This window comes from Epinephelus moara, chromosome 9 (assembly GCF_006386435.1).
Source record: "Epinephelus moara isolate mb chromosome 9, YSFRI_EMoa_1.0, whole genome shotgun sequence".
NCBI classification, from domain to species: domain Eukaryota; kingdom Metazoa; phylum Chordata; class Actinopteri; order Perciformes; family Serranidae; genus Epinephelus; species Epinephelus moara.
Genome location: NC_065514.1, coordinates 21,694,197 through 21,715,623, shown reverse-complemented (window position 1 = coordinate 21,715,623; position 21,427 = coordinate 21,694,197). Strand labels below are relative to the sequence as shown.

Sequence of the window (21,427 nt, the reverse complement as noted above, 5' to 3'; positions counted from 1 at the left end):
ATTTTATCTATATCGCTTAGCCTTTTTAATTCACAGTAAAATAAATATAAATCTTAACAACATGAAGCATATCAGTAATTTTAATTAGCGCTCTGAATGTAACTTCTGTCTGTGTCTTAAACGACCTTTTGAGTCAAACACAAAAATGGCCAAACAAAAGAACTTAGTGTCACACTGACAGACAGTTTCAGTTTTCTTCCAGCAGCTTCACCTTAATGAAATTATAATCTGAGCGCTGAATCACTTGCTCAAGTACCCAAAGCTCTCCTTTCTGAGTCAGAGCCATCTGTTAAATGAAGCAGCACATATTTGCTCTCTATTAAGTTAAGCATCAGTGATCATCATAGGGGGCAGGTTGAATTAACCTTCCTATTACCTTGAAGCTAACTCCTTTTATAGCTCACTATTTCAACACAGGACGGATCATTTCCACTTTCTCTTTCACATCGTTCAGACAAAACTGACCTCTGTCGCTGAGCGTTGTTATTATTGTTTTTAATTATTCTCATTGTTAAGAATGAACATTTGTTTGAATTAATGGAGTCTTAATCAAACAAGTGCAAGTAAAGCAATTATGAATATTACAACAACACAAGCACAGAAAAATAACACGAATATAAATGTTAAGTGCTACATTATAAAGTACAATGAGGACTAAGAGCAAAACTTTGTGTACTAACTATGAAGACTTTGTAGGACGTTGTCAGTCGAAGCTCCAGAGACAAGACTTCCCATTACCATAGACCAATTTAGACTGGCGAGGAGCGCTCTGTTGTATGGTTCATTATTTTTTGACATTTTCAGTAGAAGACTGGAATAGACATAAATTATCCTCAATGCCTAACTCAGCTCAGAGATTAGCATATGAAAGCATTAAATCGTGCTTGTTGCCAAAGTGGAGTGGGACAGAAACAAAAGATACGTACATCTGTCAATTTACCTTAAACTACACAAACTGTCTAAAACTTTTACAGTGCCGTACTACAGGGTAAACTTTGATGAGAGAAGATTTCTGACAGTTACTGTAGCCAGAAAATCAACAGCTCAATTAAGTGTAATAACTCGAGTCACCTGTCAATCAAGCACACAACACATTTCCCTTCGAAGCTGTTCTTATTTGTATTTTTATATGGGGTCAGATGACGTGTAATGTGACAGGAGTTGCTCATAGTGGCAAACTGGCAGAGTATTATCACCCAACTGTGCAGTTCCCTCCACGCTCTGCAGATTATGTCAGTGTCAGAGGCCTGCAACTTTACTGTTTTGGTTCAGTGTCACTGCTCTCATCAGCTCCATGTCCAAATGCATGCAGCTGTTTTCTTTGGGAACATTCAGCTTCAACCCTTTGAAGCCTGAGCAAGCTGGCTTGATTTCTTCTAAAAGCATGGGAGGAAGGCAATGGGCAATCAAAGAAGAAATGACTCAAAAAATTAGAAAGAAATTTGGAAAAAAAAAATTAATTAAAAAAGAAAAGAAAAGAAAGCTAACAATAAACAAGGAAATGACCTGGAAAATGTGCCCAAAAATTTTTTTTTAAAAAAATCTGTAACATAATTTTAAAATGTAATATTATTGATAATAATAATCAGGAATATTTCTTTTCTGAGCTTTTTTCCTATTTTTTTCTTAAATAATTTTCTTAATTTATTTATTTATTGTAATTTGTAGGACATTTCTTACCAAGTTGCTCATTGCCTTTTTACATTGTTTTTGAAAAAAATCACGCCAACTTCCTTAGGGTTCAGAGGTTTAAATACCTGCGAAAGATGTCTGAAAGTAGCACAAAAAAACTGATGTTGCTCCAGGTTTCAAAGGGTCAATAAACCTACCATACACTACAAACAAAGTTAGTGATTAGCTAGTGAAGCATTGACACTAGCGTAGCAGCTAAACAGGCAGATATCAGAAAAAATAGGAGGTTCGGTGGAAACCAAAATAGAGCTAATAGAAGAGGAAACTCCAAATGGATCCACTGTTGCTTTGTGTCGACTCAACTTAAATGGTGATATTATGTCAGTGTTGTATTTACAGCTTGTTAAAACACCCCCTTGTGACAAAAAAGTACGTTTGAGACGTAATATTCCCTTGATAAGATGAGTATACACCATGCAGCAACCTTCAGGGCTGAAAAATGAAGCCAACGCAGAAGTGCCAAAAACTGCAGTTCTTTAAACGGCCACTTGAGGCTGGCTCCAAAAGCAATTCAGTCCCCATAGACGCTCATGTTATAATGGCCAAATTTATACACCTAGGTGCGTGGCTGCTTTAAGTAACAGGCTATCTGTGAGGCGTATGCGTTCAGATCCACCCTTTGTGCTGCCACAGCTCCACCTTCTTGTCCAAAATGGTCACTTCTGGCTCCAAACAAACAAGATAACAATGGCCAAAAATGCCATACTTAAGGCTTCAAAATGGGAGTCCACAAACCAACTGGTGAAGTCACAGTGGCTACGTCCATTATCTTTATACACCCTATACTATACACAACAAGACGAACAGTAGAAGGAGCACAACTGGCTTTTAAGAGCCTTAAAGAGCCTAAGAGAAGTTGAAAGTACCTTATTGGCTTCAGCATCATCAAGAGTATTTGTTTGAGCCAGCATTTGAAGGAGCTGTAACTTGAGGCTTTAGAGGATTAGCATCAGCATTTACTCACAGTAGCTGCTCTGTGGATGTAATGAACTGTTAACTCCCGTACACTTTATTCTTTGTAAGTGCTCCAGCTAGGTGACCACGCACAGGCATGCGCTGATCTCATACAAGTAGCTTGTACTGGGGCTGTTACTGACCTTATTACGCAGTTGGGGCATCAGCCATGATGTAACCAGTCCACATTTACTACAGTCTCTTTGTTAATGTTCTAAAATTAATTGTTTGGGGTCGATAAGACTGTACCAAAGATGGTAGAGCTGCAGGCTGAAAGCTTTGGATTGCTCAGCCTGGCTGAGTGCAGAGGAGTCCATAAAATCATTTTGTAATTCCTTGACCCGGGTCAGAGGATCCAGCAGGGAATTCACTGGCACCTGCTCACAGAGACGAGTCAAAGTTCTGAGAGCGCTGAGTTTTGTCTCTGAAAGGAGGCTGAAATGAGGTGAAGAAGTGCACAGATGGTGAGATAGCCAAATAGGGAGCGCGATGACTGAGCTGTTTGATGTGATCAAATTTTGATCTGATGAAAGAGAAGGCTTTTGGAAAGCTATGTGTAAAAGTGAAACACCACTTTGGGGGGAAAGGAGATTAGCAGAAGATTACCTTTCCTTTTCCTGTGCACTTGTCATAAACTCCACATCTCAGACTTCAGACAGCGCCTACTGCAGTTTATATGTAATAACTAAAGTCATAAATCAATTCTAACAGGAGATACGCTAAAGGTGAAGTCAATATTATTCTGTTTTGCAGGTCTTGTGGCTTATTTTTTGCTCTAACCTATGCAAGGACACTTCTAAACATAAGAAGTAATTGAACAGTTTCTACTCATTCATGGCCAGAAATTAATTTTGGAAGATATCATTGAGAAACGGGGCCTTTTCAGTCTTAAATTCTGAACCAAGGCTCACATTTTTGTTACATTGTATACATTTGATGAAGTAATGTTTGGCTTCAGATTGCTGTTGTGCGACTATACATGACATATCTATGCTGCAGCTCTCTATACTTGACATTGATTGGTTTGCAGACGGGCTTTCCCATTCCCTCGTATCCCCTTTCTCTCATCCTCTAGGAAAATAATTTAAAAAAGTGTCTGAGTTTTTGTCAGTTTTTCCAACTAGAGTCATCTCCCCCTCTCTCCATGTGCTACCGTGGCTCATTTTTAATGTTGCGCTGTTCATGGACAAACTAAAACCTGCACTGTACATTTACTACCACTTGACAAATTTACTGCTAGTCCCTCCTCTGCTCCGATAGCCAGCACCTGTCTGCTCCTAGCACAGCCACCATCACTCTCTCTGTCACTAAAACCGCGCACAAACACTACACACTGAGGCGCTACACTGCTCTTATCACTTGACGATAGCCTGCCAAAACTTCCTGTAATTGGTCTTAAAGTCGAAAACCAGCCAAAAGATGTTTTCACGCCAGAAATTAACGCAACCATGGCTCAGTTTGATCATGACTGAAATCACCTCTCTCTCTGTCAGACCAAAGTTTGACCGTTTGGCCTGGACTGTGTTCCAGGGGAAGTTTAACACCTGTAATTGCAGTTTGGATCAAACTGAAAAGTCCAAAAGTCCAGACCAAACAAGATTGGTGTGGAAGGGCCATCAATCTGCAATAAGGATTGATAAGGATGCTGGTAATGTTCTGCCATTAGTCTGATTGTAGTTATTGGACGAAACTAAGGTTGTATGGGTACAAGAACTGCAAGAGCAGGAACAGGAAGTTAGACAACACCTGGATGTGGATGAGAGATGTGACGAGTTTATCATAGTTTCTAAACTATAAACAGTCCATCACTGGCAGTACATATACCAGACATATGTAACTTGGACTTGCCGATGTGCATTCATCCCAAGATGGACCGTTCATAAGAGTCAGCATCACATTTGTCACTGTCAGGAAAAGTCTGCTAGCTGCTAGGCTAATTTATGCACTGTTAATGACATCAGCATGTTGTACTTGTGGGGAAAACATGCCTAGCAAAACACGTTTATTTTATCAGTTAACCTTTTGAGTCATAATGGAGCCAAATTTTGCACTTTTGTTTAATGTTGTGGCTATCAGACCATGTTTACATGTGTTTTAGGGGTGTTAGTTGAATGAATCAAACTTAACTGCACCTCACAGTCGCACAGTTACCCCACTGCTAACCAGTGTTTTGGATGTGTACTTGTAGGACACAACACCAGGGAAGGCAGGCTGTAATACAAACAAAGAAAGTGTGAGAGCAATACCTTTGGTCTGACACTTTAACCGATTTCTGTGGGGGATTCGATTTTCCCTAACCAGTCACTAGAGACCAACGAATCTGCCTGAATGGGTCAGCACCATTGGCAGGCCAGCGTACGCCTGTGGTGTGCCGAAAAGTTGGAGTCTGCACACCATCTGACAGTTACTGTAGCCAGCAGATACGCCAGATCTGCCAGAATCACATTGTGAACATTACTGTCCGTGCAGACAATTATTTGTAAACTTGGAAAGCTACCATAGCTTTTGCCCTGTAGGCTAATATTGTTTGTATTGTCAGCTGACAGTTACGTGGATCAGGCTGCTGGCTGACACATTACACTTTATTTAAACAGTTTTCCTGGCCCTCGTATTAACGTTACGAGTTAAGCGGAGCACCACTTTAAGTTCACACTGAGCGTTGTCATGCCAACATAAAGTAGTAACAACCAAGTATGGTGTTGGGCGATATTAAGAAGACATGAGGCAGCTATCTTGTCTATAGTGCTTACCATTGTTGTTGTTACTCCTCATTTGTTCTGGAACACTGCTTGACAACAGCTTGACAAGCTTGACAGTGGCATAAGTCCCACCCATGGCACTGATTGGCTAATGGAGTCCAACTGTGGCGCTCAGTGGTTATTTTTTATTTTAACCGAGAAACCACTGTTTCATGTCACAATGCCAGACCAGAATCAGTTAACTAGAACCTGGAGTAGGCTGATTCAAAGGTCTGGACCCAGGCAAGTTGAAGAGTTGTCTTTTGCACTGTTTAGTTTAACGTAGGATTTTTAAAGGCATTTAGACAGAATTTTGTGTGGGTGTTGTGAAGTGTGTGTTTTTAAGATTTTCCTTTTTACTGCAAATATATATTTTTACTCCAAATATCGGTTGTCAGTCTCCTTGATTATTAATATTTGGTATCCACAACATCAATAAACAACTGCGCCTTGTATCAAAACTTCTCTAAGCCTCTCGTGAATACTATTTGTTGCATGATTCATATGGAAGTGCCTTATACAAGATTTTAAACCACATTTTCCTTGTCTAATAAATTACTTATCTCCTCTGTTGGCTTCTTCTTCTCTTTACTGCTGCAGATGTTTGATGGACAAGGGGTTTGTGAGGATCGGGAAGTGGTTCTTGAAGCCGCATGAACTGGAGGAAAAGTCTCTGGGCAACAGGTAAGAAAAACTTTCATCACACACCTCATTGAGATACCTTGTCATTGCACTTCTTCAGCATGTTTTGTATCCCATTGTATCCCATGAGATTTCGTATAGGCTGTGAGAAACACACACTGCAGAAGTCCGTGTGTGTGACCATGTGTGACACAGCGAGGCATTGTGAGAGGCTTTCATGTGAGTCAGTATTTGTCTCCTCTCCTTGATGTTCCAGCGGCTGGCTCATGGTGTGAGACTATTAAAAACCAGGACAGTGAATGGTGGTGAGAGGTGAGAGCTGAGCTGAGTCGCGCTCCCACAGCTCTCCCGCTCTCTCTGGGTGAGGGGAGGGTGTGTGTGTGCGTGTGTGTGTGTGTGTGCGTGTGTGTCAGTGTCACGCTGTGTGAGTGTGTAGGCAATGTGGGAGACAGACAGAGAGACTGAAACAGAGTAAAAAAAGAGGGGTAGGTGTGATGACAGTTGCTCAACTTGTTGCTTCAGCCATTATAGTTCCCTCTCACAGCTCAGTCTGCCCGCTTCAGCCTCTCCTGCTGGTGAGGATGCAACATTCCTTACATCTCTAACATAGCGGTGCTTAAATGCTAAGTATTCAAGTAGGAAGCCACTTAGCTGTCAAATGGCTCATTTTAGAAATCTGCTAGAATATCGCTTAGAGGCAGCAAACAAACAAACAAAAAAAAAACCCATCCTTTTATTTATATTTACTTTGTAGGTTTTTGAACTGTAAAACCGCAAATTGCACTGTCATTCAAATGTGGTGCAAATTAAGAGATACACAGGAAACTCTCGCTCTTGAAAGTTGCTGACACAAGTGCAGTCTGCTGCGATGCGCCGTAGCAAACTCTGTTCAGAGCAGGTGGAAGTCCCTCAGTGAGGCACAGCGCGTGACATCTCAAGAGAGTGTGTGTGTGTCTGTGTGTGTGTGTCACTTGTGTTGCATACGTGTAGTATGGTAAATTATACTGCGCTACAGCTGATGAATTAAAGGGAGAGGAAAAAGCTGAATATATGAGTGGAGACACATAATGAATGCAGGTGCTTCCATACGAGGCACATGAGGGGTCACTGAAAGGTTTGATGAGAGTGGAAAGGATGTGAATCAAATGAACGCTTTACACTCAATACTCTACATGGACAGCAAACTTTTTCACAATGTGTCTCTCACCCTCGCCGGCCACACAAGGTGACCCCAGCTCTAATTACCACGGATGCCTTTTTCTGCTCTTTTTTTCCCGAGGTTGTGACATCTTTTACAGATTCTCTGCACATGTTTTGGGTACATTATTCTGTTTGGCAAGTGGAAGCTGCTCATTAATTATCATCAGTGGTGGTGGGTAGAGTGCTTAAAATATACTCAAATACACGTACATTTACTACCAATAAAAAAACTGACTCAAGTATAAATTACCTGGTTAATAAATAACTCAAAGTACAAGTTTCTTTTCATTTTAACCCTTAAAAAATGGAAGTCCCGTGGACGTCCTCAGGAGATTGTTGTTTGCATGATCCTGTTAAAATGAATCAACAATCTATACAATCTTTAAGAACCGTAATAGCTAAAGCATTGATTGTTTTGCTGCAGAAAGCTAAGGCTTCTGTCTTCTGTATCATTATGTCATTACGTTACGTTACCTTACTTGTGGTGCAAACGTGGCGACAACGCATGATAGCACCCATACTTCCTCGTAGTGGCCCTAGGAAATCATTGTTTGGATAATCCTGAATATATCAGTCTAAAATAAAAACTGTAACAGCTAGAGTATTCATTCATTTGCAGCAGTAAACTACAACTTCTGTCTTCAGTGATATCACATGTACTCATCATGATGACATCATTATGCTATGTTTGTGTGCGGTGTAAAACCACATAAAAACATGCAGTGGCGCCAGTGGAATGAATTTAGAAACTATAAAAGTGCCTTTGTACTCTGCTCATGAAAATTAGCATATCCCAAAAACTAAATAATGTACATAGTTTAAAAAAACTTAGAGAGTGTTTTGAAATATTTTGTTGATGTTTCTACATTTAAAAATCTTTTGGATCAATGTTTTTTGTGTTTATTTTGTAAAATTTATTGAAAAAAAATGTCAAATTTTCTTTTAATTTTTGACACAGTGTCATTACTATTATCAATTACTGTGGTTTATTATCTTACCTTTCAGCTTGGGTTGTATGGATTTTATGGATTTGACGCATTTGAAGATACTCCTACTACTACATACATATTTTATCTACCTGGTCACTGATGAGATTGTTGTTCACAGTGATTATTCTGTACTGTTTTTATTGTGCTGTGGTTCAAATGTGTCTGTAATCTCGACGACATTGGAAATGAGGGAAACCTCAATGTCCTTCGAGAATAAATAAAGGTTTGAAATGAAATGAAATGAAATGAAAACATACTAAGACATGGCACGACAATAAACAAAAATACCAATGTAGGCACTGGTGGACCATTTCTATTGCAAGTTTAAAGGGTTAATAATTTTTAGGGTGCAGTAGCCAGTGCAAAAAAATAATGAGCACTTGTTGCTGTTACACATGACAAATGAACACAGCTAACGTTAGCTTGGTAACCACATTTATACCGCCAGTATGTATAACTTCCTTCAACGTGCTTGCAGAGGTTAGAGGAGGAGTTTCTGAAAGCGGCACAGCAAGCACTTCATCATGTAACCTTAGTTTTTTTAGATTTTAGTATAAAGTGTGGTCAGATGTGGCCAAGGATTGTTGCTGGAAGCTGCATCTTGTTCTGGGATTTTGCCGTCATTATCACGTCATGGCCGAAAGGCAGGTGGTGCGTCTTTTCTGCCAGGCAGCTGGAAGTTTGGCATCTTCGTGCGCTCTCTCCCCACACACTCAATCCCCACATTGAGAGCAGAGTAGCTGTTATGACGGTATAAATGGCAAATGTAATTAATTAAAATGTAGATCACTGGTTCAAAATTAGACTTGAATAGAGTAGAAGTACAGTTTGGAAAAAAGGAACATGAAGAGAGCTAGTTCCTGATAAAAAACAATACTTTTCAGCTTATGTGTGACTTATAATGAGTAATGAAAAAGTCAGAACTGGGTGTTTGTGGACTGTTTACCAAAATCACCCTGTTTGGCACATGTTGCATGTGTGCAGCAGAAGTATTTTGGAAAGTAGCTGTATGGCCCTGATTATCACATTGGAAAGGCTAAGGTTTTGCTTGGAAGAGAAAGGAGAAAGAAATATTTAGACCAAATATAACCAACATTACAACTTAACAAATGGGAGTGAAGCTTAGAGAGTCACTAAAAGATCAGTAAATAACATTTGTGTGGGAAGAGGGAAGGTGTGAAAGACACTGGGTCCAGAGTGTGTTTGTGTGCGTACAGTATGTATGCACACTAACATATGTTGAGATTCGCTCTCTGAAATTACGCTCTGAGTGCAGAGATTTTACATGTGTGAGTGTCTCTTTTGTACATCATGTAATTCCTCTTGGTCTTGACAGCTCTGTATGAATATGTTGTCAGCTGGTACGCCCCCTGCTGAGCCAATCCTGACTTGTTCTGTCTGTGAATTATTGAACATCCTGGAAGGAGAGACAGAGAGGGAGAAGGAGAGAAACAGAGAGAGAGACATTCTTGAGCACACAGAGCACAAACAAATACAAATCTTATGTAGATGTCTGCACTAGCCGTGCTATTTTCATGCCTGCACTCTGCGGGTGTTGCGTGTATCACATTGTGTAAGTGAACCATGACATTTTTTCCTTCCACATGTCTCCACTGCTTGCTTCCAGCACACATGCAAACACACATACTGTCCTAAATAACCACACACACACCATCCCTCCTTCCCAGAATAGCAGTGTTGCCCCACAATTGACAGTGTGAGCCCTACGGACCCCTGCAGATCCCTGGCCGTCAGTGTTTTCATGCCATGAGGGAACATTGCTCAGTTAGGCATACACTGACCTCCTGCCTCAGCTGTAACCAGCTCCTTTGTCTCTTCTTCACTCCCACACTGTGCCTTTTATCCCCAACAGGGGGCGCTTCGGTGCTGGTATCCATGCCATGCCCCCTTACCCATGCCAACTCCTGTGCCTTGGCGTCGCCGCCTTTGTCAGGCTTATCTGGTGTTTATCTCGTATGTGTCCCCGGGGCATGGCGAGGATTGGCACATCCAGGACACATCCAAACCACCCTCCTCCTCCTCCTCCTCCTCTGACACCCCCCTCCCACCCTCCTCTCTCAGCACAACACTCATGCTCTCTTTGTGTCTGAATGGGAGGAAAGCACTCTGGGTTGGTAACGGATTGCATCAGACGCTGAGGGGAGCGAAAGAGAGAGAGTTACAGGGATACAGAGAGAGTGTGAGAGAAGAGGCACGGGAGAGAGGAAGAGCAGGGAGGAGGCTGTGTGTGTGTGTGTGTGTGTGGGGAGGTGGGGATCAGAGAAGGTGGGGGGTCGTAAATTAATCATTACTATAGACGGCTGAATGGATGTATTAGAGTCTGTCTCTCTCATTAGTTCAGTCAATTCTATGCATGCCAAGTACACTACACAGTATATTTGTTAATCTAGGTGCTTTCATTCGCATTAATGGCCATATACTCATGCATAAATAATGTTCATATTTTACAGTGTAATAGAGCTGTCCTCTGGTGCTACACCATGAAACAGAAACAAGTCGCTCTGCCTGTTTAAACTACTTTTTGAAAAACCGAATACCTCTCCTCTCCTCTCCTCTCCTCTCCTCTCCTCTCCTCTCCTCTCTTCTACCCAGGAACCAATGACATTGAGATATTAGCCATCTCCTAGGCAACAAACATTTGGTGTTAGGCCACATCGCAAGGTCACAGAATCTCCAGGAATAAAAACAACACAGACAAAAATTTTTTTTACTGATGCTAAGATCGTTTTTTATTTTGTGCACAGTTACAATAGCATGGCAAATAGATGTATGCTGGGGAGGAAGGAAGCCAGGGGGGAGTTGTACAAAGTCCTCCCTAATATGAACAAAAAGATAATTTAATCAGGTTTAATCACAAGCAGACAAACGAGAAGAAACAACAATAGTAATAATGAGCAAGCAAGAAAAAAAATATATAATTGGTATGTTTGGTTAAATTTTCCCCCCAGTGCTTTTAGGGGCTTAAAAATACTTGGAATCCCAGCTGCAATATGTGAGAGAAAGAAAGTCACATACTTCTGTGTCATTTAGCCTTTGTTTTTTAATCTTCATGTAAAATAATGTGACTACCAAGTGTGATAGATTTATAAAGGAAAATTAAAACCTTGTAATTTGTTAGATGTTAGTTAAAAGTTAAGCATTTTTAACTGTTACCACAAAGAAAACATTATCGTATATGTGAAATAGTAGATCGGTGAATGGTGTACAGTAAGATCCCAGTTGTGTTGTATGGATTTTCCTACTGGTTGACTCAGGGACTGGCTGATAATTGGACTGGTTACAAAGGTGACTGACAAGAAAAATGCCCCCATGAGTGGCTGATTGATAGATGGAAGCTTTCCAACCGGCTGGCAGACAGATAAGTAAGGTTAAATAAGTATCTGACTGAATGAATGGTGACTAAAATACTCTCTGACTGGCTTATTAAGACCAGTTGTGAAAAAGGCTCTAATAAAAGTTAAAAGGTTTGGATTTAGAGCTTTAGCATTTAGAAAGAGTGTCGAGTGAGGAATTCTTAATTAGTTTTTCAATACATCAGTCAGTAAATACTTGTTAGTGGGGCCATAAAGGAAAAGTCATCCCGTTCGTTGCTGCTCTTGCTGTTTATTTTTCCGCCGCCCATACTTTTGTTTCACAGTCAACTACTTTTGCAGATATTAAAGCTAGAAACTCAAGTCAAACTTCAGGATGTTTATAATGGAGGTCAATGGGAGGATCATTACGTAAAACGTACTTCTTTCAGAACTCTTACTTGCTCTTCAGGGGCATGTTCAATGTCAAAAAAGGTATGCACCGTTTTGCTACGAATTTCATGTCTTGAAACGGTGTGCAATGGGCTTTGAGGCACATTTTCCCTTGTTAGGTGGGTTTGTCACCTTTACCCAATCAACAGCAATGTGTCTGTAAACCAAATTCTTGTAGATCTTCACTTGTTGGACATCAGTTTTTGTTTTATTTTACATTTGCTTTGGCAACATACACACATTTTCCCATGCTAATAAAGCCCTTTTGAATTGAATGGAATGAGACCCTACCTTGTTAAAAGGCATTGCACCTGCGTAACACAACAGGGTATTCAAACACACCACCGTTTCTTTTTAAATTAACATTTTGCTACTTCACTGGGGGGCCTGAATGCAGCCCTTCTGAAGAGTGGAAGTAGGCAAAGGCAGCAGAGACCTATTTACGGTTCTCTCCTGCTCCCATTGAGAAAAACCACTACTATCTCTTCATTGAGAAATTGAGCGTAACCATGGTGCAGTCAAGTTGCAAAAATCCCCATAGCGTCCCATATTTTTCCAACAACAAGCCAAAGCATCCTTATTTAAGTTTCTGCAACTTGCTGCGTTACAGTGATCTGAGACGAGGGCGCCACGATCAAAATTCTTTGTGGGAGTGCCTATGTCTGCAGTCCTTATTTTAATATAGAATATAACCATTCAACCCCCAAAAGGCTTAAGATGTGAAAAAAGGGGGCAGCTCTGTCAAGGTTTGTCTGGGAAGTCTGGGGAAGAAGCCAAATGGAAAATGTTATCTTGCCAGGTGCAGCTACGGCTCCTGGCCCTATGCTTTACTGCCTCCACCTGTTAAGTTTAAGTTCCTAGCAGTGAGAGTTGATACTATACTAAAATCTATTGGAAACTTATTATGACAGATAATAATGAAAACTTAACTATGTTTGCTAACTTAGCATTAGAATCATCTGTTTTAGAACACTTGTACTATGTTAGCATGTTAGCATGTAACACTAGCATGTTAAAATATTGCAGTGTCTTGATGAAAACATGTCGACGACTCTGTTGACATCAGTCATTGTGGAAAGACTTTGTGAAAATCATTTTTACCCTCCACTCTCTATGTTTTTTCCAACCGGAAAGCAGACAGAAGTGAGTCTTTGCTGCCTTTTTCTACTTCTGCTCTCGCAATGCACAATGTGAAAATCCCCTATGGTAACCAAATTTGCATTTCCTATCATAGCAAAGGCATGACCCGCCCTACTCTCATTCATTTGCTAGTAGTTTGATGAGTGGTGAGTACTTGGGTGGTTGAGTTGGTTAGTTTTGGCAAGAGGAGTGAGATTGGTGAGGGTTAAGATAAGAATGTCAGGGTAAGCCGATCAGAGGCAGAGTAAGACGGGTCGTGCCTTCGCTATCCTAGGAAATGCAAATTCATGTTGTGTTCAGGTGAAGGATGACTTCAGAGGAAACCCCTCTGTCTTGGCTTTTTTCCAAAGGATCCAGCTGAAAGCCTCTACTATGTAAATGACAATGAAATGTATTGTTGTGCGACTGTTATTATTATATGTGTTTTAGCCCATCAGTGGCTAAAAGGCTTTTATGGAGAAGTCACTCTACTGATATCAGCTGCTGACATCTTTACTGTGCCTCATTGATTGACTACATGCACTGTGAGCCATAAAAATATTAATGTACTACAGGGGAATGAGATAATGTATGATGTCATGTTTATTTTGGTGTTTAAGTCATTTTGAGATAAAAATTAAGGAGTGCCACCTTTTTGTTCATCCTGGTTAAATATTTGGATGAGTGAAATATTTGCATTTTCTCCTTTGAAGCGTGTTGTTCTACATGTGTTTGGGCCTCCCTGGAGACAGACAGCAGAGAACATGTGGTGCGCTATCCCCCAGATTTCTAATATTACCAGGTAAAACCACTGAGAGCAAGAGAGAGAGAGAGAAGGAAGAGAAAAAACCCCACGTAGATCAATAGAGAGGATGGTGATACATCACAGCAACAGCCTACCAACAGATCCTTTTCCTCTTTTTTTAATTAGGACCACAGATATGAAGGTGAACACCAGCGCTAGCGCAAAGCATTCACAATCGTTCTCTGCTGTTTTTCAGGACTAACAAGAAATCTTTTTTCCTGTGCTTCTTGTGCCCGTAGAGAGGGCGATGACTGTGCACAGTTTGTGTCCCTGAGCACCTTTTCATTGTGAATCCATATAAATAGTTGGAGCAGTGTTTGAGCACAAACATTGTGATAGCAACACTGGCTAAAACCACCCACTGGGGGCCTCTGAATAATACATCAAGCGGACTGCATCCCCCTTATGCTCGTGTTAATACTGGAGTGTCATGCATGCGTGCTGGAACATATGCACACACCTGCATTAGCCTGAGAGCCATGGTGGGATTTGTTTGTATGGAATAAATTTATCGTGCTGGTGCAGTGGAAGGACTTTTAGAGCATGTGTGAACATGCTGCTCGCAAGAGCTTACAAGAGGGTAAACATCCTCTACATCGGTCCACCAGAGCAGTGTTGACAGTCTTATGTTTCTAAAAGATGTGTTCAGAATGTGTAGGAAGGGTTAGGCAGCGAGAGAGATGAAGATAACTCATAATAGTGCTGCTGCGGTGGCAGACAGAGAATTTAAGGTACAGATTAGGGAGATTAATCCCTCAGATTTGAGTGAATCTAAGAAAATGCTATCATGCCTGTTTAGTGCGTGTGACTGTTAATGATATCTTAACTCAGTTATCACTTCCTGGGCTTTAGATTCCTCAAACAGTGGAAACAGAAGCTTTGTGTGCACATTTTTTTTAACTGTTTATTGCTTCCTAACTCTAATCTAATCTTGTTTTATTTTTGCTCCCACTGGGTTAGACAAGAGAGCATCCCCACAAGCGAGATAACGGTTGTTATTTTGTGTGCATGTGATGTACACACAGATGCACGTGTGTCAAGTCCATGATGCATGTCGGACATTAAACGGCTCCCCTGCTGGCTGGTTGGCAGCGTCGTGATGGGGTGAAAAGACACATGTTGTCGCGTGAACCCAACACAGTCGCTTTACTTTTTGTTTTGTTTTTTCTCAGCGGCATGCAAATGTGATGCACACGTGTGAGTTCGTATGTAGCTGCAATAACTGTGGGATTATCTGCGTGCATTTGAGCTTCCCTCTACATGCATACAGTATTTACATCTGCACATATATGAGAGCCTGACTATATTTTGCAGGCATATAAGCTAAGCCGCACATGTAAAACCAAATGAAATAGACACACACACACACACACACACACACATGGACAGAGATGTGTGTTCGTGTTCTCCGACTCGACATTCCCTGATTGATTTCACCATAAAATTGTGCTCAGTAGCCACCCATTAAAACTCTGATCTCATCGATATGTGTGCAGCAATTGCAGTGCGTGGCACTGAATTATTCACCTCCTCCTCTTTCTCTCACACTCGTTTTGCTCTCACTCCTCATTTTACACTTTATCTTTCCTTCCTTGTCCTCCTAATTTCCTCCCTATCCCTCTGTTTTCCCTTTACATCTCCGTCTTATTCATGCATCCCCTTCATTTCTCTACCTTTAGTGCTCACTCTGTCTCCATCTCCTTCTATTGCTGTCTTTTCCTTCGACCCTGCTCTTCCTCCTTTCTTCCTCCTCTCACGCTCACTTTCTTTTTTCAGTCCCCCCCCTTACCTCTCTCCCTCCGTCTCCTCTCTCTATCTCTCTCCAGTACTGTCAGCCCTGAGGCGAGTCTCAGCCATCACTCCTCTTCATTTATTAATACCTGTACTCATACAGCCCAGCACACACAGCTGCCTCACATCTCTGTCCACTGTCCTCACACACACACGCATGCAAACACACACACACGCACGCTTGCCGAGTGCACAAATGTCCCCGAGGATGCAAGAAGCCCAGTGTGTCCACACACTCACACCCGCTTACTGTGCAGAAAAATGCCCTTTGTAAAAGGACAGGGAGCATCAATCTCCCAGCTGCGTCAGCCTACAGTTTGATGCTCTTTTTGTAGTTCTGCTTTTCCCTGACTCGCATTTAATTGCACTTTATTGCAGCTATAATAGATCTTAGGTCATAATTGTTGCACATTAGTTAATGGTGAGACTGATTGCTTGTATAGTTTATCAATTATAACTGTGTACCCAGCTGAACTTTCCCTCTGCACACAGTATTAAATGCCTTCGATAATTTTCATCAGTCGCCTTTTTTGGGGGGCTTTGCTTTGCAATGTATCAGGTAGATTTAATTGAGAGCACCAAGGTGAACAATTCTTTATCAGCACACAGTAATTCCAGTGGAAATATCAAAAGCAGCCAGCCATTAATTCTGTTGGATTGCTGTCTGATTTTATGACGGCGAAAGAGAGGCGGCAATACAAAGAGAGAACAGATGATTTCCGACAGTGATTCCGAGCTATTTGGCCAGAGCTGCGTTTTACGAGGGGTCTTAAGGGAGTCGTGTTTTTGTACACACATCAGTCCCGATCAGTGCACACACATCTCATAAAAATATATAATAACAATATAAACAGAATTATCAACACAAGAGGGAAATAAATTCTAATGGATGCTTCATTTAACAGCCTTATTTAATCTGTGCAGTGCAGCCAGAACAGAAAGTGGAACACAGTGAAATACATACAATTTAGAAATCAATCAACCAATCAGCCAGTGAAAAAACATAAAAAACATTATTTTTCTTAAGCGCCCTTAGTCATGCCTGCTCATATAGGTAAATTGCATAATTGGAGCATGTTTTCAATAGGCCGGTGAATATGCTAAATGTAAATTGTTTGTGCAAATGTGCATATAGTTAGCTGGACTGGTACTCTCGACTTGCAGCTGTTCCCCTGAGTGTCTCCATGCAGCTATATATAGCGCTTCATATGGTGTAATGATGCACTGAGGACAAGGTTGGAGGGCAATGACACTGAAAGCATTTTGACTCGTGTACAGATGTGAATTGAGGAGATGATAGACAAGTGCTGTGTGTGTGTGTGTGTGAGCGAAAGAGTGTGTGTGCTTGTGTCGCAGGCTTGTGTATGCATATGTATGTACTCTTCCTCCTGTGATTGTGCATCATTGTGTTCAAACCACCTGTTATGAGGGTATGTTTTTGACTGCCAGAGCATCAGGAATATTTATGAAGCAGGGAAACTGGCCTCCTCTCTCTTTGGGTGCACTCGGCGCCATCTGGAGGCCATCACCGTCAACCCCACAAGATATTTGGCTCCCTCAAGACTGCGTTTAGTTCTGCCCATGAGTGACTGTGGAACTGGCCATTTTATTGAATTTGATGATCCATTACAGCTCAAATGGAGGTCCGGCTCCCTTAGGGCAAAGGAGATATTGCATAGGCAGCAGGGGTAATCACGAGGAGATTACAGTACCTGCTGACTTTATTGTCAGTCTGATATATATAAACCAAGGTGGTAAGGAGCTTTATAGATTAAAAATATACATCAGTGAAGCCGTCTTGTAGTTAATGATGTCCAGCCCGCCCACTGGTATGTAGATTGCAATAAGGCCCCAACAATTACTCCTCTGTGATTAAAAAAAGGAGCAATGCGTGATAAACTATGCCGAGGCTGCGTAATAAAGAGAGCGCTGCATATGTAAACATGTAGTCACCACAATCAGTCATAAGCAAATGAGGATTTATACCTGCAATAAGGAGCCCGTGTGGGGAATGATGAAGATGATCAATGTAGGTAGAGCTTAGCGAGGCTTTTACAAAGACACATTCTGAGTGTTGTTCTCCAAATTGCTGTTTGGAGAAAAGCAGTCATCATCTGTCATGCTGCCGCCTGAAAGACATATTCATGTTGTACACTTGTTTTTTGATAGATGTGATTTTAGGGGTTTGTTTAATATCAGGTTTAGCACAATTAGATGTAATGTTGATTTGATTTAAATCTCAGTTTAATTATGTTAACAGTTAAAGTGGACAAAGATTCTGTTTTACAGTGCAGTTACAGTGCATATTGCCAATTAATTAAAGGGCAGGTCCATCTGCATAGAAACTCCCACTCAGCCAATATCAAAAAATGGTGACGTAGGCTGCCCTCCCTTCCTTCAACCCATATTTCATATCATTCTGTAGCTTTTCAGAAGTGCTTTGCATCTAGGTAAACCCAAAAATTCAAATTTTGGTTGTATGTCTAAGCATAAAAATATTATTTTCCCAAGCTGTCCTGAAAGCTTAATTACCATGTTACCTGATGTAGGTTTCTGCACAATGTTGTTGCTACATGTAAACCCATGTACTGCTGTGGAAGCCATGTAAGTACGGTTCCAAAAGTCATACAAGAACACAAACTAGCAGTGGCAGCAAGACCAGTAACTCTTTGTGTTCTGCAAGGTAAAATTAGTGTTTCTGTCAAAGGAGTCCGGTAGCTGTGGACGAGGGCAACAGCAAAACATACTTATACCTCCTCAAAAAAGGACCACCTAATAAAAATCTATATTACTTTAGGCGTGTGCTTTGTTAAGATTAATTTGACACTACCTTGTCACCAGACAGCCCTTTCCTGATGGGAAAACTAAAGCCATTATATCACCCTCTTCAAAACCACCAAACTCCACTGACAGAAACAGTAATTTTACCTCACAGCACATGGGAGTTGCCGGTCTTCCACCGACTCAATTGTTCAGTTTGTTTGTGTTATTATAGCTTTGCTGCTGCTACAGAATGACAGTGAAAGATTTTGTTCGCATCTTTCTATGATCAGCTCACTACACACACACACAGAAGATCTACACCATCACACTCCTGTACTGTTTTCGCTTATCTTCAGTCTCAAATTCTAAACCATTACTGTCTTCTGTCCCCAGTGAACACCTATCATGCTCCTTCTCCTTCTTCCTCCACGGGGAGAGCAACGTGTGCACGAGTGTGGAGATCGCCCAGCACCAGCCTGCCTACCACATCACAGAAAACCACATCCGCCTCGCACAGACCTCCGCCACTCCAGTACAAGGTGATACCACAAAGCCCTTGTTTCTTTTGTTTGTTTGTTTATCTTTTATGAACGATGTACAGAGAACAAAAACAAAATGATGTCCAGTAAGCATTCACTGCAATAAAGGAAAACCAGAAACTGATGGACATGTACAATACAACATGCCATATTGTACTAAACATGTGAAATGATCAAAGTAGCATTAACAACTTTCAACAACATAGTGAAGTATAATGACATAAATGAAATTATTTAAGTTTACTTATTACACCATGCTTTATATCTTCTCTTCTTCCACTCTGTTTTATCCGTCTGCAGTGATCCTGAGTCCGTACGGTCTGAGCGGCACTCTAACAGGTCAGGCCTATAAGATGAGTGACCCAGCAGCACGGAAGCTGATGGAGGAGTGGAGCTACTTCTACCCTATGGTACTACAGCAGAAAGAGGGAAGTGGAGAAAAGGAAAAAGAGGAAGCGAGCCAGGCGTACGATCGCAACTGTCACGCGGCAGTGGAGGTCATCGTAGGTATGGAAGAGTCAACATGTTTGTCGGATTTAAAAGAGTGCGGAACCCTCCCTTGGCCTCCGTGTAGACTCACAGACAGTTTGAGCTGAGGTATTAGTGGATGGGGTGCTATTGAAGTGTACTTTGGCTGCAGTGATCCTCACAGTCTTTTATCACATCTCAGAGTGGGAAAGGGGAAGTGACTGTTAGGGAGGAGAGTGCAGGAAAGACAGAAAGGAAAGATAGGGAAGTGGAGGCAAAAGCCCCGGGGAGTTACTCTTAACAGCTTTGTCTAATCAGTCTGATCCCACAGCGTCAGTTTGACCTGATTATAATCAAAACTCCTATGGATACCAGTGGCTTTTACATCTAAGAAGGAGAGTCTGTCTCAGCTTTGCTTTGAAATGAAAGTGAAGAGGAGAGTGTGAGGGGATTTAAGATGATATGTTTTTATATAAGCAGTGAAAGTGTGTGATTACATTAATGGATTAAGAGCAAGTGCTGTATATACTGTAAAGCTGCTGTACTTATAATATGTATACATTACTATAAATATATGGATGCCTTTCTTCAGCAAAATATGAAAGGAGTTGTATGTGACATTAGACCTTTTTACACAGAGATCATGCAATAGGGCTGCTACAAAGTCCCGTTGTTACGCTGCCTTTACTTTTTTACCAGAACCGAAAAAACAGCTGCATTATGCTGCTTCAATGTGTGATTTTAGATAGCATGCCAGCAAAAGAAGCGTGACGGGTGTGATGTTTAACACAACAGCGTCAGCCTTTATTATGTCATATAACATACACATCAACAGTGCTTTCTAAACAATAAAAATGGCATGACATGACATTTTTGGCTGCTGTCCTCTTCGAGTTAGCTGCTAACTGCTTCTAGCTGCTTTTTTAAATCTCCCAAGGGTGGGTCGCACACATAACACGTCGTCAAAACATCACACCCTGGCCCAGGCCATGGTCCCGTCCTGTTGGCTGTCCCTTTTACATAGACATTAAAGGCGAGACAACTCTTTGCCCCTAGTCTGTGATTGTACCTTTTACAAAGAATGGCGAGACGGAAAAACAGCGTGACATTCCCACAAGCAGTGTAAAAGAGGCTATTTTGAGCATTCAGAGCCTGAGCTAGGATTGCTTTCACACAGCCTTCAACATGGAGGTGGCTAAGCAGGCAGTGCTAACATTGTGAACAGTGCTAATAACGACAGAAGTGGTGGTGGTGAGGTTGCACTTCCATGATGATGCTGTTCTGCCACCATCATGGTTCGGCACAGTGTTATCACAGTAATGCACAGTATGAGCTCACAGCAGCAGTGATTAGCTAGCCATTAGGATACACTCAGTGGGACAGCCGATGTGGCTACAGCAAGAAAGAACAGAGACGCTCGGATTACAACAAACACAGAGGGAGCATGACTTCATTCTCTGCTCAGGACACCATTACTCCACTATAACTCTCCATAGCAAATAGTTGTTTGCCGCTATATTAATGCTCTGAAAGTCGCTCCTCTAATAAATGCGTAAGTTGATGAGGGTGAAGATATCTTTAGGCACAATCATTTTGTACAGAATTGTGTAAAAAAAAACAGCTGTTGTTTTAACTGATTCCTCCATATGGTCCTCGTTTTTGACAGTTTAAATAAACCTTGCAGTTAAAAATGAGCACCAGCCATGTTGTTTCATAACAGTGAATAATGCCCTTCTTTTCCATCTTCTTAGGTGGAGTAAGGATGACCTACCCAGCTGCTTTAGTGCTGATTGCCCAGGGGGACCTACCAGTGGAGCAGCCTCCACCTGTTCCAGCAGCTCAGGGCCTCAGCAGGGAGCCAAACCACTGCAGCGTACCACTTACACCACCAACGTCACCGCAGCAGCCCTGCTCAGGTAACAAATTAGCACCTTCCTGCAGGACATTACATACATTAATTATT

General features: G+C 41.4%; 1 protein-coding gene across 4 annotated transcripts in view; it reads left to right on the top strand.

The window, feature by feature from the left end:
- Nucleotides 1–21,427, top strand: part of LOC126395454 (mediator of RNA polymerase II transcription subunit 13-like) — a 98,835-nt gene that overhangs the window by 58,046 nt on the left and 19,362 nt on the right. For all 4 annotated transcript variants that reach the window (XM_050052935.1, XM_050052934.1, XM_050052933.1 and 1 more), the window contains exons 4-7: nucleotides 5,985–6,068; nucleotides 18,851–18,996; nucleotides 19,297–19,503; nucleotides 21,216–21,380. In XM_050052935.1, the coding sequence (XP_049908892.1) occupies nucleotides 5,985–6,068; nucleotides 18,851–18,996; nucleotides 19,297–19,503; nucleotides 21,216–21,380 (602 nt within the window). The remainder of the gene's footprint in view (nucleotides 1–5,984; nucleotides 6,069–18,850; nucleotides 18,997–19,296; nucleotides 19,504–21,215; nucleotides 21,381–21,427) is intronic.